Source organism: Lates calcarifer, linkage group LG2 (assembly GCF_001640805.2).
Source record: "Lates calcarifer isolate ASB-BC8 linkage group LG2, TLL_Latcal_v3, whole genome shotgun sequence".
In the NCBI taxonomy this organism is placed as follows: domain Eukaryota; kingdom Metazoa; phylum Chordata; class Actinopteri; family Centropomidae; genus Lates; species Lates calcarifer.
Genome location: NC_066834.1, coordinates 11,031,859 through 11,047,622, shown reverse-complemented (window position 1 = coordinate 11,047,622; position 15,764 = coordinate 11,031,859). Strand labels below are relative to the sequence as shown.

Below are 15,764 nucleotides of genomic sequence, written 5' to 3'. Positions count from 1 at the left end.
ATGCACTTAAGGAAGATGTCAGGTCATTTGCATCATTGTTTATAATGCTTTCATCATAAGTGTTCAGATTTAAACCACTTACAGTCAGGGTGGAGTTTTGTCAGTGGCAGAAAAAAAATAAAACAGAGATGTTTTGTTTCTATTCATGTTCATGTGTTAAGTGAACTTGACAGACTACATGGTTACTCTATAAACTGGTAAGACTCCACAACCCTTGCTCACTTATAAAAACCCTCTTACAGTCCATTACATAATGTAAAAAATGCCTGCTGGTCAAGCTGCAAACCACTGCACTTTCTCTTGTTGATTTGCTTTAGATGTGGGATTTTCCTCCTTCATATATACACAGAAATGACTGTTAATGAGCAGTCCCTCGCTACCTTTCCCTGTTTGCTATGGTTTGCATTTACTGTGGGTGATTGAAGGTGTGACTGAAGGTCACGCTTTAACCATCATGGTGTGTGTGCAGGTCAGGTCTTAGAGCCAGAAGCGAGACAGCTGCAGATGAGGAGCAGGGCTCACACCATACATAATGGATGAGAGAGATTTGAGAGAGCAAAGACCTAATGCCTCTGTGCTGGGCATGTGTATGCATGCCGCACGACAAAGCCAGCTGAGTAGAAATGGCAGAACAAGCGAGCAGAAGAAATAGAGAAGTGCACGAAGGAAATAACTCCGCTGCCAAATGGTGTGATTTCTGAAAGACTTTGATCCCTGCTGTGGCAGACAGGCTGCAGAGATGTCGGCTGTCTAATGTGGGCAGCTGCTGACCCAGCTATGCTGCTGTGGCGGTGGTTTGCTCTGATTGGTTCAACCTCCACTGTTGCAACTTGCACAGATCAAAGAGCAGAAGAAAAAAAAAAACAAATGGCACAACTTAGCTGAAGTTTCAGGTTTGTGTTTGTTGCCAGGAAAAAGAATTCAGTCTGATGCTGATGCTACTTTTGTGCTTGTGTCCTCAGATATTGATGAGTGTGCAGAGGCCCTGATTGAGTGCCACAACCACTCCCGCTGTGTCAACCTGCCCGGCTGGTACCACTGTGAATGCAGAAGTGGTTTCCATGACAATGGCTCCTACCTGCTCGATGGGAGCTCCTGCATTGGTGAGCATACACTGAATTGAAAACATCCCTATCACTGCTTGAAATACCATCTCCTCAGCCTCTGCATACCCACCACCTACTATAGACTTTTTCCCCTCTCTTTCTCTTTCTATGTCCAATTACCTAGGAAGTCTGAATACTGCCACTGCCCAGCTTCCTCTTCAAGTCTCTTTTATCTTTTGTCTCCTACATGATCGCTTTATTGTCATTATTTACCTCATTTATTGTCTTTGAAAATCTAGTGTGTAGACATAGGCATAGACCGTAATGTGTGTGTATTTGCTCTTGACACGCCTTCCAGCAGGCTTACAAGGATGCTAATCAGAGGTCTTCTCACCTTCACAGCTCGAGATCTGAGCACATGGAGTGAAACCCATGCGCAACCCTCTAATGAGATATTCATGAGGAACACACATCAGTCTTGCTGCGCTATTAGACGTTTGTGTCGTGTGACCTCTTCCATGTGTTAGCCCACAAAGGCAGAGAGGCAGAGTGGAAGATGAAAACACAGCAACACCTAGCTTGTGTGTTTCCCGTGTCAAAACCATAGGGTCACAACACAGTGTCAGTCCTGTCACACTGCTTCACATCCAGATTTATTCTGCTACAGCTTAAAGTTTGAGAAGACTGTGAGGAGCTGAAATCAACTTCAAGCACTTCTTGCACTTACCGAGAGGACCTTTTTTAGAATAGTTTGATAGGCCTATTTGATCTGATTGAGGCACTTTGTTACTCTTGATTATGCTCCACTTTTGTCCTTACTGATGTAACTGTTCTGCTGCTGATTTCTGATTGTTAGAAGTGTCCTTTCAAAAGAGAAGTCACTGATTTAAAAATAAAAAATCCAATATAAGAGAGGAGCACCTTATATAAGCTTAGAAACTAAGTTCTCTGACTTCATTGTTTTGGTCATAATGTGAAGGGATATGGTTAGGGAACAGAAAGAAAGAAACCGACTATTGGATCAAAGTGGTTGTGAATCTCTTATTGAGGCTTAAGTCCTGAGTAAATACAGAGTTGGTGATTTGTGGATCAAAGTAGGTCCAAAAGACATTTCAGCGGCATTTAAATGGCTATACTATAACAAATATTGTTAAAATAATAATTACATTTCATCTACATGGCATCTAAAAGCAAAATTAGGAGCCTGTAGCCATAGGCTGTACCAATATGCAGTGGTGCTTTAAGCTTAATGCTAGCTCTTAGCTCAGTATGGTCAGCATGCTAACATTCACTAATAGCAATAAACACATAAAGTACAGCCTCTTACTGACTCCTGCCATTGTCATTACCTGAATATCACAATTTTCAGTAGTTCAGCAGATTCCACATGACATTCTGCCTGCATGAGAACAGGAGCTCAGAATATCTAAATATCCCTCAACCAATCCAAGACACTGCTGTAATTTTTGCCTGAAGTGTGAAAGTTGTAATGAATGCAGCAAACAGAACCACTTGGCTGAGAGCTTTCATTTAACCTTTAAATCGAAATGCAACATCAGCTATCTGGTCTGATTCATTTACTTTGAGGGGAGAGGTGTGATTTCAGTACCTTCCTCCAGAAAGTGATTTCACTCAAACCCAATTCTAAAGGAAATCAATAGACATTTAAGTCTTTTATTTAAGAGTCACTAATAGGTCATCACAACTTTTCTTGCAAAATATAATTAACATTTTTCTACAATAAACCTCCTCTGCGTGTGACTTAGTGGAGATGACCTCAGCTGTAATGGTTCACTCATATCTCCAGCCCAAATCCATGGACAGGAAAGAGAAAACAGAGACAGCAATTATCACATCACCAAGGGCTGATAATGAACCAGATGTAAAATTATTAACAAATATCAACACTGGTTGTTTTAATACCTACATGTAAAACTAGACATCAAAGTTTTCATCCTCATGAGGTTGTCAAAAGTATTTAGAGAAACAATGCACTTTGAAAGAAAGTGGGTTCAGTCTAAATGAACGTGGAAAGTATTCAGCATCACAGATATACTGTAGTATGACAGTTAAAGTGAATATTTTCCTTAATGGTAATATTACAGGACTATTATACCCATAAACTTTGCTGGGTATCACTCACCCACTGAAGGCTTGCAAATATGGCCATAGAAGGCTTGTATCTTGTCCTGTGTAGATGGTGGACACTATGGTAAGCTTGGATTCACAGCACTTAAAATGGACTCAACTGGTCTCCAGAGTCATGGTAAAATGCAATATCAAAACTTCCATAGAAAACCATTCCTGCAGCATAATCCAATTCTCTGCTGTGGTCCACATGTTCAGTATCTTTTTAACATTCATAGTTTCTCCACAACAGCGATAAATACACCTCTGTCATATTATAGATCATAAGCTCCACCACAAGTAGTATATTTAGCAAATTACTGAGGAAGCGTCTAATGCTTGGAACATACTAAATATGCAAATCATGGCAGAATCGAAGGCAGAGAGGCTACAGAAGACGTTTGATATGTCTATGGACAATTCTAGGTCTGATCTTTTCCTCTGCTGCCATCATTTGTCTTTTCAGTCATGAGTGATGATTAAGTCTCATGCTTCATGCTCATCGGGATAAGACTTTGCTAAGTATGTTTCCATTGCACTTTGACATATTTAGCTTTTGTCGATATATACCAACCTTTACACCTCAAACAAGTGTAAAAACCTGTAAGCAGTATTACTGCTTTTTTTTTTATTATTTCCACGTGCTAATTGAGAGCGACAGACGCCACAGAGACTGCATCAGTTTTCACTTGAGTGGTCTCATTTTTCTACGAACAAAAATGTATTCCATCAGAATGATTTAAAAGATGGTATAATCACATTTGTAAAAAAAAAAAAAAAAAATCAACACATAACTCACATTTGCAGCAAATGACAGACGTTATATCAGTCAAGTCTAATTGGACATTAACTCACTTATTTGTGCTCTGTGATTATAGGCTTTCAACAAACATATTCTGACTAGTAATATGATTTATACTATGTGATTAGTGAAAGCATTTATTTGTATGTCATTAAGAGATGCCATTTATGACATTGCTTGTCTACAGCATAAAAACACACGTCATAATGTGTACAAATGTGCCTTGTGTGTGCCACTCCTTAGCCAGACAAGTGCATGTAGCCCTGACAGTCCACCTGCTACTTTTTCTCCTCCTACTATGAAGTATTAGGCTGGAAGCCAGCAGGGGAAATAAGTACGAATGACAATTTAACAGAATTTTTTCCCCCTCCACAATATCCCTCCAACAGCCTCTCATGAGTCAACCAAACAGAAAGTAGTATTTTGTAATAGAAGAGCCAGCTCAAAGCAGAGAGATGCAGCACTAGTCAGTGAAACACACCAATAGCTGCGTGTTGGCCAAGAGCATGTGATGGCCTGGCAGATGATAGTAGAGCACACTAGCGATGAGAATTAGTGAGACAGAAGAGGATAATGTTTTTGAAAAAGCAGAACGTCTGTGTACATGTACATCAGTAACTGCTCATATAATCGCATCTGGCAAAAAGGTTAGGTGGTTGTTTTTTGTGTGTGTGTTTGTTTTGGCTTTTCTGTTACAAGGATAACAGATATCAGTTAAAGTTTCAGATACAAATCAACAGCCCTAAGGCATCACCTTCACGTAGTACTTTACTAAGAATTGATTCAAAAATCCTAAGGGTGTGGTAATGTGTTGAGAACAATCTAACTTTAAAATTAAGTGTTAATTCCCTGTGTTTTGCCAACAAATTGGGGAATTATTCAGTGTTGGTGGATGAGTGCCTTGTGCAAAGGGCTTTCCAGTAAAAGGAGCTTTGTTGTACTGTTGGTGCTAATTCATGTTTGGCACATGAACCAACTGACTCAGAGCATCCTGCTGTTTGACACGTGACTCTTTTCTATGAGTCTTTTATCTAAGCGCACTCCCCCAATTTGGACATGAGAGGGCTATTTTTAATGTGTCTGGTCATACGGACACTTCACACCATGTCCATACAGTCCATTATGTCCAGATAAGCAGTGTAGTCAGCAGACATGGAGTACAATTTAGATTAAGCTTAAGGCATATTTACCTGAGTTTCTACTGCTTAGTGTAATTTGTATCCCATGCTTGCTGACTACACTGCTTATCTTCCACATGTGGCTGAAAAACCAAACAATAATGGACTAGACACTTGATTAAAAATCCTTGTAATTGTAGAGTATAAAGATTTTAGACTGCATTTTTCTATGATTTGTTCTCCTCTTGTTCTTTTCTTGTGTTTTCTGTTGTGCAGTGCAGTGTGTGTATGTGGTGCACTGAATTTTGGTTTGTTGTTTATTTCTGCATTACTATGCATTGTTGCAGTATGTCAACATAATGCTGTGTTAGAATAATGCTGTGCATTAATGGAACACATTAGGATTCTTATATTACCTTGTGTTATAATACAGCGTGTCATAATATTTCAGTATGATATATTGTAACATTTAAGTGTTACAATAGCTTACAGCGGGTTGTGTTCTGTTGCCACAATATGCTGTGCTGTTTTAGGTCACTTTGGTGTTTTCTTGTGTTAGATTTTATTGTATTCTGAGCCTTGTTGCAGTACAGTGTGTTCAGTTAGTTATGCTGCGATGCAATACATTTTGTTACACTGTATTATGCTGCATTCTGTTGCCGCATATTGTTGTGGTGAAGACCCAAGCAGCTGCAAGCTGCAATCCTTTTTCTTTATTGCGTTGACTAAGAGCTGCATGAACTGCATCTCAAAACATGTTTATTATGCCTAATGCTTTAGGGAGAGACAGGTGGCTATAATAAACAGATTGTGCATAAAGATGAGGATGAGGATAATACACCATAAACTCCCACTGTCTCCCTGCACGACAGTGTGTGTATGTGCATCATTTTTTCTTTCTCTCTGATGTACATGACCTTTCCATATGGGCTGCCTGGAGACATACCAAAGAAATATAATTTAAATACTCAAATACTGAGATTTCTGATGCCTTCTAATTACCAACACCTGTCAGGGGGATTTATTTGTTTTGTGTGTCCATATGTAGGTGTCTGTGCCTGTGTGAATGTGAGTTGTCATGTACGTACACTGCAGGATTTGTGCTTTCATGTAGTTGTGAGTTGTGTTGTAAGTTGTTCATATGGTTGGCTGTGCTCAGCTGGGTTCTCTTGAGGCTTTTGTATTTGGTTGTAAGAAAGTCTTTCACAGCCTACATGTAAGAATACGCTTCATCTGTGAGCAGCAGCTTGTGGCTGTGGTGAATGTAGCATGAAGAGCATTAATCCTTCACCAGCGGAGGTACAGTATGTCTGACGGGCTGATGGGGATTTCATTTAGTGTATGCAAATAATCCATCGCGGGCACAATAAATTCTCGGCTGAGCTTTTTTCCTCTCTCTGTATAAAGCAAACTTGATACTGCAACCAATTAGAGTGTGCATTCACCACTGTCACAGTGTATTGCTGTGCCTGGTGTGGCTCAGCACCAACCAAAATCTTATGTCCACCCAGCATAGGTCTGCCTGCCGGATACTACTAATCATTCTCTGCTGGAGAAATAAAAAAATGTGTATTGAGTGTTATTCACAGTGTGAGCAGTTTAGGCTTTAAACAATTTTGATGTAACCTTGTCTTGTCTCGACATACAAGTCAAGCATTTTTGCTGCTTTGGTCTTTTCATTTATAGCATTGCATTATTTTAACAAGGTGATATTACTAGCTTGTAAGTGCTAATTAGGTAGCAATAAATCAACTTGTATTTGGAGTTAGTTTCAGGTGAATTTAGCACGAGTGCTGCTGTGTTTTCTTCACAGATTCAAAGACAGTATTTTGAATTTGCTGCTGTTCCTGTGGTTACTCTCCATTCTGTTAGACAAACTGGCATCATCTACAACACTTGCTATTAGTAAATAAGACCTTCATGATTTCATGTTAATGTTAAACAACGGTTACTTTGTGAGCACAGAAAAAACTACAACTCCTATGCAAATTTACCAGCCCGGTAGCATGGGCACCTACATCATCGTAACTTGGTTTCACCCATTTCTGTAAAATTCACCACCATTCTCATTTGTCAGCTTCTTAGCTGTAATCTCTGCTGATGAAAAACTTACTCCTCTCTGTCTTAATGTTATTACAGATAAGTCTGAAATAACCACGTCACCTCAGCTTGTCTATGGACTCACCTGCTTTTTTTTTAGAACAGCTCTGTTCAAAGCCAGAATTTTTAGAAATGTGAAGTTCAGGTTTCACTTTGGCTTTTCGTAGCATAATATGACACATGTAACTTGACACCTGTAGCACACACTGGATGTGCACTACACTAGCTATGTGACAATGAACAAGGTTCAAACTGTGATAAAATTGCTGCTATCAATGCTGTGTTGGTAGGAGGCTAGTATGTCTGATGCTGTGAAGCGCCACCACTTATGAGTGGGCTTACATAGAAAACAATAGGCCAAATGGCCATTGGTGTTTTATCTTTGAGCAATTTAACTTGCTGTGTTAGCATTAAGTACACCTGAAAGTGACAAAGTACAACTGAGCCAAGTCTGATCATGTAGAGCTGGGTCTGAGTGTGATTATTGTTCTTTAAAAGTCAAATGTACTGCATCAGCAGGGAAGTGTGGAAATCAAGCTTTTAAGACCTGTTGACAGTCCCCACAGTTTCCCATCTCAGTCAGCTGTGTATAAAGTAAATGGACTAGTTGTCTGCATTGCTCGTAGTGTGGGAGTCCAGTTAGAGTTAAACAAAAGCATGAATTCAGTTTTTTTTGTTATCTAGTTTTACTTCTTTTTTCCTCCATGGCGTTGTTGATGCAAGTAGTAGCATGCTGTCAGTGTTGTGTGGGTGTGATCAATGTCTGCAGGCAGTAGGTGCTGGTGGGAGAGCGGAGCTACTGTCGAAGGGACTTTGGTCTTTTTCTCTCTGAACAGCTCACATTTAGTGAGGATAAAGAGAGTTAAATGTCATGACTTGATAGAAAGGCAGAGGCAGACCTTCAGCAACCCCGTTTCCTGCGCTATGCTGATAAAGAAAAGAAGATGAAAATGCAGTCCATCTGCTCCGTTCATGTTGGTCCTTTTGGTTTATAGAGAGGAAAAGTGAGAAAGAAGCAGACTGAGCAGATGCCTCATTCCTTTGCTGATTTCTCTGAATCCACTAAGGCTATGATTGATGTGACTGAAGCTGTGATCCCAGTATGTATGCAAGGTTATACCCTTTGTATATACAGGGAAGAGGTGTAATATATAAATTATAATTCAAGTAATTTGTTTGAATTGAGTTAATTGTGACAAACCAAGGGAGGAGAAAGGCAACACACTGTATTGATTAACAGTCAAAACCTGAAACATACAATATATCCTCATCTCTCATATTATGTTCAGTGCTTATTTTGCCCTCCATTACACAGTAGCATGTGTGTAATGCTGTGCAAAGAGCCACACTATTAATTTGATGTTGTAAATTGTATACACACACACAGCTGCAAGCCTGCTGCAAACACTCTACTTCCTAGCCAACCACAACAATCAGTATTTTCAGTTTCTACTACTAAATTAACTTAAAGCTATTAATTTGAGGAGACAATTAAATTAATTTGTATGTGTGGGTGGGGTTCATATTTGTGCACTTGATACCTGCTGGGTTGCATAATAATATGACAATAAATAAATAAATAAATAAATTTTTGATTGATTTGATTAAAAATACATTTAAAAATAAATGTAGGCTGTATCTGAAACAGAGTTAGTAAATGTCTACAGTACACTTCACCTTGTACTGTTATACATATGCTTTGTACGGCACTGCAGCTCTGAATGAAGAATGTCCTTGGAAAAAAAATCAATTGCCAGGTAACAAACAGTGGTCAGGTCGGTTTATTTGTATGGCACATTTCATATAAAGGTAAACTGTGTGTGGACCTGTAAATACTCCACATAAATACAATGACCTGTCAGCCACACAAAGAACATGTAGAGACATTAATTAAGAAATTAATTATGATTCATTCAAAGTGTATTTGACAAGCAAATAAATAGTATATTATAGGAGCCAGGGTTGTATGTCAAAAAAGTCTCTATTTGCTGATTTTCTGATGCTGTTATGTTGAACCTCACATTTTTCACATCTTAATTTTCCTCAGAAAAATGAATCTGGCCCCGTTTTGTATGTTGTATCCACAACAAGACGCTTGCATGCAACACAAAATTACATTTCTAGTTTGAACAACAATGTCACTAAAGTAGTCATTTACTATGGTTTAACTCTTTGTCTTCCAGACATCGATGAGTGCACTTTGCAGACACACACCTGCTGGAATGACAGTGTGTGTGTGAACCTCCCGGGAGGCTACGACTGCGTATGCACATCTGGTCCGGGCTGCAGTGGCGACTGCCCACAGGAGGAGGGAATCAGACGCAATGGCGAAGACTGGAAACCCAGTTTTGACCGCTGTGCTATATGCTCCTGCAAGGTACAGAGGAGGAACATCCACATATTCTATCAGTACACTTAGTCGCACTGGTGTTCACAACCGGGTGGTGGATTTTAACTTCTCCTAACTTCTTCTAAAACTCTGTCTCTCTTCCATTACTTCCTGTAACTAACCTGCTTATATACACTGATCAGTGACAATATTAAAACCTCTGACAGACAGTGAAAAACACCTTGTTATAATGTAATGTTCTGCTGGGAGACCTTGGCATTCATCTGAATTTTTCTTGACACATACGACCCACCTAAACATTGTTGCAGACCAATGGAATAGACTATCAAGTATATTGTAAAGAATATGTATGAAGGGTGTTCATTTCACCTGTATAGAATAGTCACTGCCGCTGTATAAGTCACTGTTACAACACTACCTGAATAGATATGAAACAGAAATGTGACTTTACTGATCACCCTGACCTCAGGAGAGCAAAGTATTATACAGGGTTGACAAAAAAATACCAGCTCCCATCTGTGTCTTGCATTAAGTATTAATATTAATACTCTTATTAATATTAAACATTAAATATTTGTGGCAGTTAAACAACTCATATCTGTGCCCAGGAGTCAGAATGAAGTGGAGTATTATTGCTGCAGGAAAGTGAGATATTGATCAGATTTGTCTTTGTGAAGGTGAGCCTTGGTGAGTGAGATAAATACGAAATAGACACAGAGGGTTATTTGGAATAAAATGACAGAGTTTACCACCAGGACGTTTCACATGCACTACACTAGTAAATACCAAGGGTACCAACTAAGGCGTTGCTGGTTCAGTGACCTCTATTATTTACATCCTGCACAGGCTTCCACTGCAAGAAGTTCATATGTCACACAAACTGAACTTTGGTCCATTTTGTGTGACATGTCTGCAGCTCCTTTATGATGTCTTAACAGATTCTTTGTGACTGAACTCGTTTCAATCAGTTTATGTAGAGTGCTATCTTATCTTCTGAATAGTCATTTCATATCTGTAGTATTCCTTCTCATGCTTCACAGACTTTGTCGGAGAAGTGACATAAACAAACAAGAAAAAACTAGCTTTGCTACACGTAAATAAATAAAATGCAGCATTTCATGTCAATTGCCAGTAAATATAGGCATTTACATATGTTCACAAGGGAATTTCATAATTCAGAGACGAAAGCTGTTCCAGCAAAAATAGACTCGGCATGTAAAGATAGCTGAGCTTGGGAAGCAAGTGAGATACTCTGCTTACATTGGGGCTCAGTGCTCAGGATATAGAATCCACGACCTCGCTGGTTTTCATTCTAGCTGTCAAAACATGAGTTGACTCAGACATGAGATGCTCGCTGAATGTAAATAGGCAGTAACGTGGGTTCTGGGAACCAACACTGAAAACCACTGGCCTGGTAGCTGTGAGGCAGCCTAAAAATTACTGTAGTTTGTGAAGAGGGAGAGAGAAATTAAATCCAGATCAAAAATTACAGACTGAAGATAAAAATATCTCTCATCATTCACAAACTATACTCAGGTTGTCAATTAGTTTGTTGAATATGACAGGGAGGTTAATTGGTTTGATATGTCTGAAATTTGTAAGAGGCGAGTGAGAAAGACAGAGGTGGGCAGTGAAGTAAACAGATTGTAGAAACTGTAGCAGATGAAATAAAAGCTGGAAGCTAGAGAGTAAACATCTTATTCAACTTTCACCAAAGATTTACAGTATATAAAGGAAACAGAAAACAGAAAATTGAGTTAAATAGGAGAATTAGATTTTAGAATTCTATAAAAGTGACCTCACAAGGACCAAAGGGCTCCTGAATCAAATCACTTTCTGAAAAAAATAAAAATAAAAATACTGTGAAAAGGAATACCTCTTCCTTGGACTAAGCTGAAAACAAGTCACACCTAATGATAGATAAATAAATAAATAATTCACAGTCATCAAATTCATCATAAAGTTGTTGCCATAAAAAAGCAGTAATTATGTCGTTTTGGATAGCACAACAGTGCAGCATTGGCATGCATCTCCGGTCTTATTTCTGGCATTAAAATGAACAGTCTGTCTTCATATATCCTGCCAGCACGGTACAATTGGCAGTAATTTGCCAGCAAGTCCAGAGCCGTAACTGTAAAGACCAAGGCCATCGATACTGGCACCTTGGGACTCAGTGGTTACTGTAGCAGGACAATATGCATCGATAAAACATTGGCTCGTATTGCCCCTTTAATGGTATGCGGAATGATTTTATGGCCCCCATACATTTTCTAACAGCCATTTTATGTAACATTTTTACATCTCCATTACACTGTCGTCCCCAGGCCAGACAGTGCTGGCTGTGCTGAGTAAAATGGGCCATAAAGTTTTCTCCAGGGAAGAGACGGAGAGCCAGGGACACAGTGGCTGGAGAGTCTCACAGATTCGGCAGATTCCTCTGCATTTGACTTTGAATTCTAGCATAGACAAAAAACTTTTAACACATTCTTGCTTCATTCATGGCTCTCATAAACTGCTGTCAGAAAATGGAGATTTTAGAGTTGCTGCAACACATTAAAATCCTCTGTAAGTGTACGGGCCTCAAATAATATGCATGAATGATCCAGTGTGTGTCTCCCTAACAGTGTCTGAGAGAGATTGTAGATACACACTTGCTAGGGAACTTTAAATCTTGAAACTGATTTTTAAAATTGGGTTTCAATAATTTTGCAATTGCACCACATTCCTAGCAAAAAAATATCAAGCATTCAGTGTTTTCTCAAGGGTTTGTATAGTTTTCAAAAATGAAAAGGCTCAGAAACAATATTCAGGAAATCCTTGAAACTCCTCACTGTAACCAAACTGATGAAAATGTTCGGTTTTTGCAGCTGTTGAGCACAGGGTTCCCCCTTTGCAATGATGAGGAAAATCTGAAACACAGAATTTTTTTTAAATTTATTTTTTACTTTTGTTTTCCCTTTTTCACAGGCAAAAACCACAGGCTAACAACACCAGTGTAAATACATACATCCCATTCATATTCTGAGCATACAGTGAAACAAGTGAGAAATAGTGTTGAGTATTTCCTCTTTTGCAGGTGTAGAATGCACATGTACATCAGTGGCCAGCTGGCCATTGGCTGAAGTCTGCTGCATGCTCAAGTGCAACTTCTAACATAAGACGTGTCATTTACACTGGACTGATTCACATCTGACAGGAATTTTCATTACAACCAGTACTGTTATTTTAAAAAGTTTAGCACCCCTCTAGCATCATCTTGGTTCTCTATCCTTAATGTTGGCTGTGTTTTAGTTGCCAAATGGCACTGATTTGAATTTCTGCCGGTTTGTTCACGACAATGAGACAAAATGTAGGCAACACAAGGAAGATTTCACTCAGGAAAGATATTTGCTCATATGAAAGCTTGTTATTTCATTTTTATATAAATCGTGGTGGGTCAGAGGCCTTTAGTTGACAGCATGGGGTCCTGCATCTTCACAGGAGCTATGGGAATGCATGTAACAATGTGAAGTTGAAGTCTTTTTTTGAGTCAGCTATGAATGTCAGGGCCACTATCTTGACCTAAGTCTGTTTGCTCCCTGACCTCTGCTGTGCAGGACGGGCAGACATACTGCAGGAGGAGACCCTGTGATTGCGCAGATGCAGACGAGGATCTCTTCTGCTGTCCCGGTTGTGACAACAGGCCCAGCAGCCAGTGTCTGGACCAGAGTGGACGCACGCTCTACCGCAGCGGAGCGTCCTGGCTGTATGGCTGCCAGCAGTGTCGCTGCATGGTCTGTACACAGAAACATTTACATTCACACAAAGCTACATGTGTTCAGCTAGTAGAAATGAAAGCTGACCATCATTTTAAATCCCTGAGTATTGTGAAACAGGTTTGTTAGGAAAAATGGATGACATAAAGGAAAACAAGCAAAATCTCCTCATCAACATGAAGCTCAGAGCTGGGCTTTTTTTAATACCGGTCCCTGATGTACTTCTCTGCTGCGTGTGTGGAGGGCTCAGATAATTACCACCTCTCTAATTAGAGATGTGGCAACACATCTGCGTGTGAACTGTAGCTGCAGTTGGCAGATCCGCTGATTCACACAAAACCAACACACCTAGTAACATTTCTGCCACCTTTCTTTCTTTTTTTTTTTTTTTACCTCTCTCTGTGCTTCCACAGGAGGGGGAGGTAGATTGCTGGCCTCTGGTTTGCCCTGTGCTGATGTGCGAGTACACAGCAGTGGCGGAGGGTGAGTGTTGCCCACGCTGCGTCACAGACCCCTGCCTGGCTGACAACCTGTCGTATGACATCCGGCAGACATGCCAGGACCCTGCAGGCGTCGCCCGCTTCAGTGGAGACACATGGCATATGCCCAGCTCACCCTGCACCACCTGCAAGTGTAAGGTAGGCCAGAGCAACAACAGCCATAATGAAGGTTTGCTTTTCTGTACGGCATCTATGTTTATTTAACACTAATGTGGCTAATTAAGCACTAAACCACAACTTCACAAAATTAAGAATTTGTTTTTGTGCTCGATGTTATGAGAAATGAGTCACGCTAAGCTGTTTCTGAGGTGCAGTAGTGCTTTTATCTCATCTATTGTTTGTTCATTCCTGCAACTACACCATTGTACATGTAGTTTTGGGATAGGAAAATCATGCAGTTACAGAGAACACAAACACACACACACACACACACACACACACACACACTCACACCAAAGTCATCTTAGCATCACTTTTTAAAGCATCATTTTTCAATGTGCAGGGTTGCTCTAATAGGAGAGGTGTCTCCTAAAAATATGTTTCATTGCAAATAAACTGCAACAGCTTTGCATGAAATGTAATTCTGTTTTTTATTCATATAATAAGAATATAATATTTATGTATTTGGCAAATATGTTGATTCTGAACACAGTTCAGTTCATAAAATGTTTATGCATTTCTTTTCAACCAGAATACCAGATCATGCAGTGTAATATTTATTACAGAATTATTAAAGTTTCTAATGGTTTCTGGCCACATTTTCTTAAGGTAAGAGGAAGATCATAGTCTGGTTTCTCATTCTTGCTGTAGTGTGACCTGCACAATGAAAAAAGAAGCTAAAGTAATCCTGATCAGGTGTCCACATGTGACAAGTCGGGAGTGAAAACGTGTTTACAGAGGCTTGATTCAGTTCATATTTACGTCAGTTTTTATCTTCCTCCATACCTTCACAGTGCCACTGGTAATTGTAGGCATTACATGCTATTGTTACGGCAGAAAATTCTTGGAGGTGGAAACTGGGGTATAGTGAGTTTAGCTAATGTGTGCCGGAGGATATGTAACGTCTGCTTGTCTGTCTTCCAAGATGAACCAAAAAAATTGGAAAATCTGACTGTCACAGATGATGTAAAAGACATTTAATCTTAAAAGAACAAAATATGCAGATCACTGTGTCAGGAACATGTCACTATAACTCAGATCATCTCCACACGCTTAGTAAATAATCTGTTGTTGTTGTCCTCACACTTCTGTTCCTTTTCTCTTAGCAATCAAAATTTAAATCTGCCAGAAGAAGCAAAACATAAATCATGACATAACATAATCTACGTTGCATTTGATTATTTTGTATAGCATTTACGTAAACTTCATCAGTAGACCTCGTATGCATTTGCAGCATTTTTTAGCTCAACAAAACAACAAGGTATACTCACATGCTTTCTCACATTTCAAAAACTTTGACTTATATTCTAAACTTTTATTCTAAACAACAAATCCCATGAAAGGACCAAAATCAGCAGTGTGTCTCTCAGTACTTTCTGACTTCCACAGCATGTGTGTGGAACTCAGCCTGAAGGTCATTCATTAATTCATTCCTACTGAAGATATAAAGCTTTAAAAACAGGTCACAGATATATAGTTTCATTTATTTATAAAAAAGCTCACTATTTTCTGTAGGGCCCTGTGGTTTTTGCAAATATTGCTCAAGCAGAAATTAACAATGTATGTGTTCAACAGACTTTCATTCAGTGTTTTTCATAGTTTTTGGACAATCATTTCAACACAGGGGAATAACAAATAAGGAAAACTTACAAACAAACAAGAAAACTACAGAATATCAACAGTCACAGTGGGGCCTGTCCAGTGCCAGAGGGTACAGACCCCATTACCTTCATCAATAATGTGTAAATATGCTAAGCTTTTGAAGTATTTGCCTCTGAAACCCTCTTCATAGGGACTGTTTTTCAGG

The 15,764-nt window shown here is 39.3% G+C and overlaps 1 protein-coding gene across 1 annotated transcript in view; it reads left to right on the top strand.

Annotated features, from left to right (window-relative positions):
* Positions 1 to 15,764, top strand: part of LOC108887784 (protein kinase C-binding protein NELL1) — a 215,958-nt gene that overhangs the window by 195,190 nt on the left and 5,004 nt on the right. The window contains exons 16-19 of the mRNA XM_018683324.2: positions 963 to 1,103; positions 9,377 to 9,570; positions 13,140 to 13,316; positions 13,712 to 13,936. Of these exons, the coding sequence (XP_018538840.1) occupies positions 963 to 1,103; positions 9,377 to 9,570; positions 13,140 to 13,316; positions 13,712 to 13,936 (737 nt within the window). The remainder of the gene's footprint in view (positions 1 to 962; positions 1,104 to 9,376; positions 9,571 to 13,139; positions 13,317 to 13,711; positions 13,937 to 15,764) is intronic.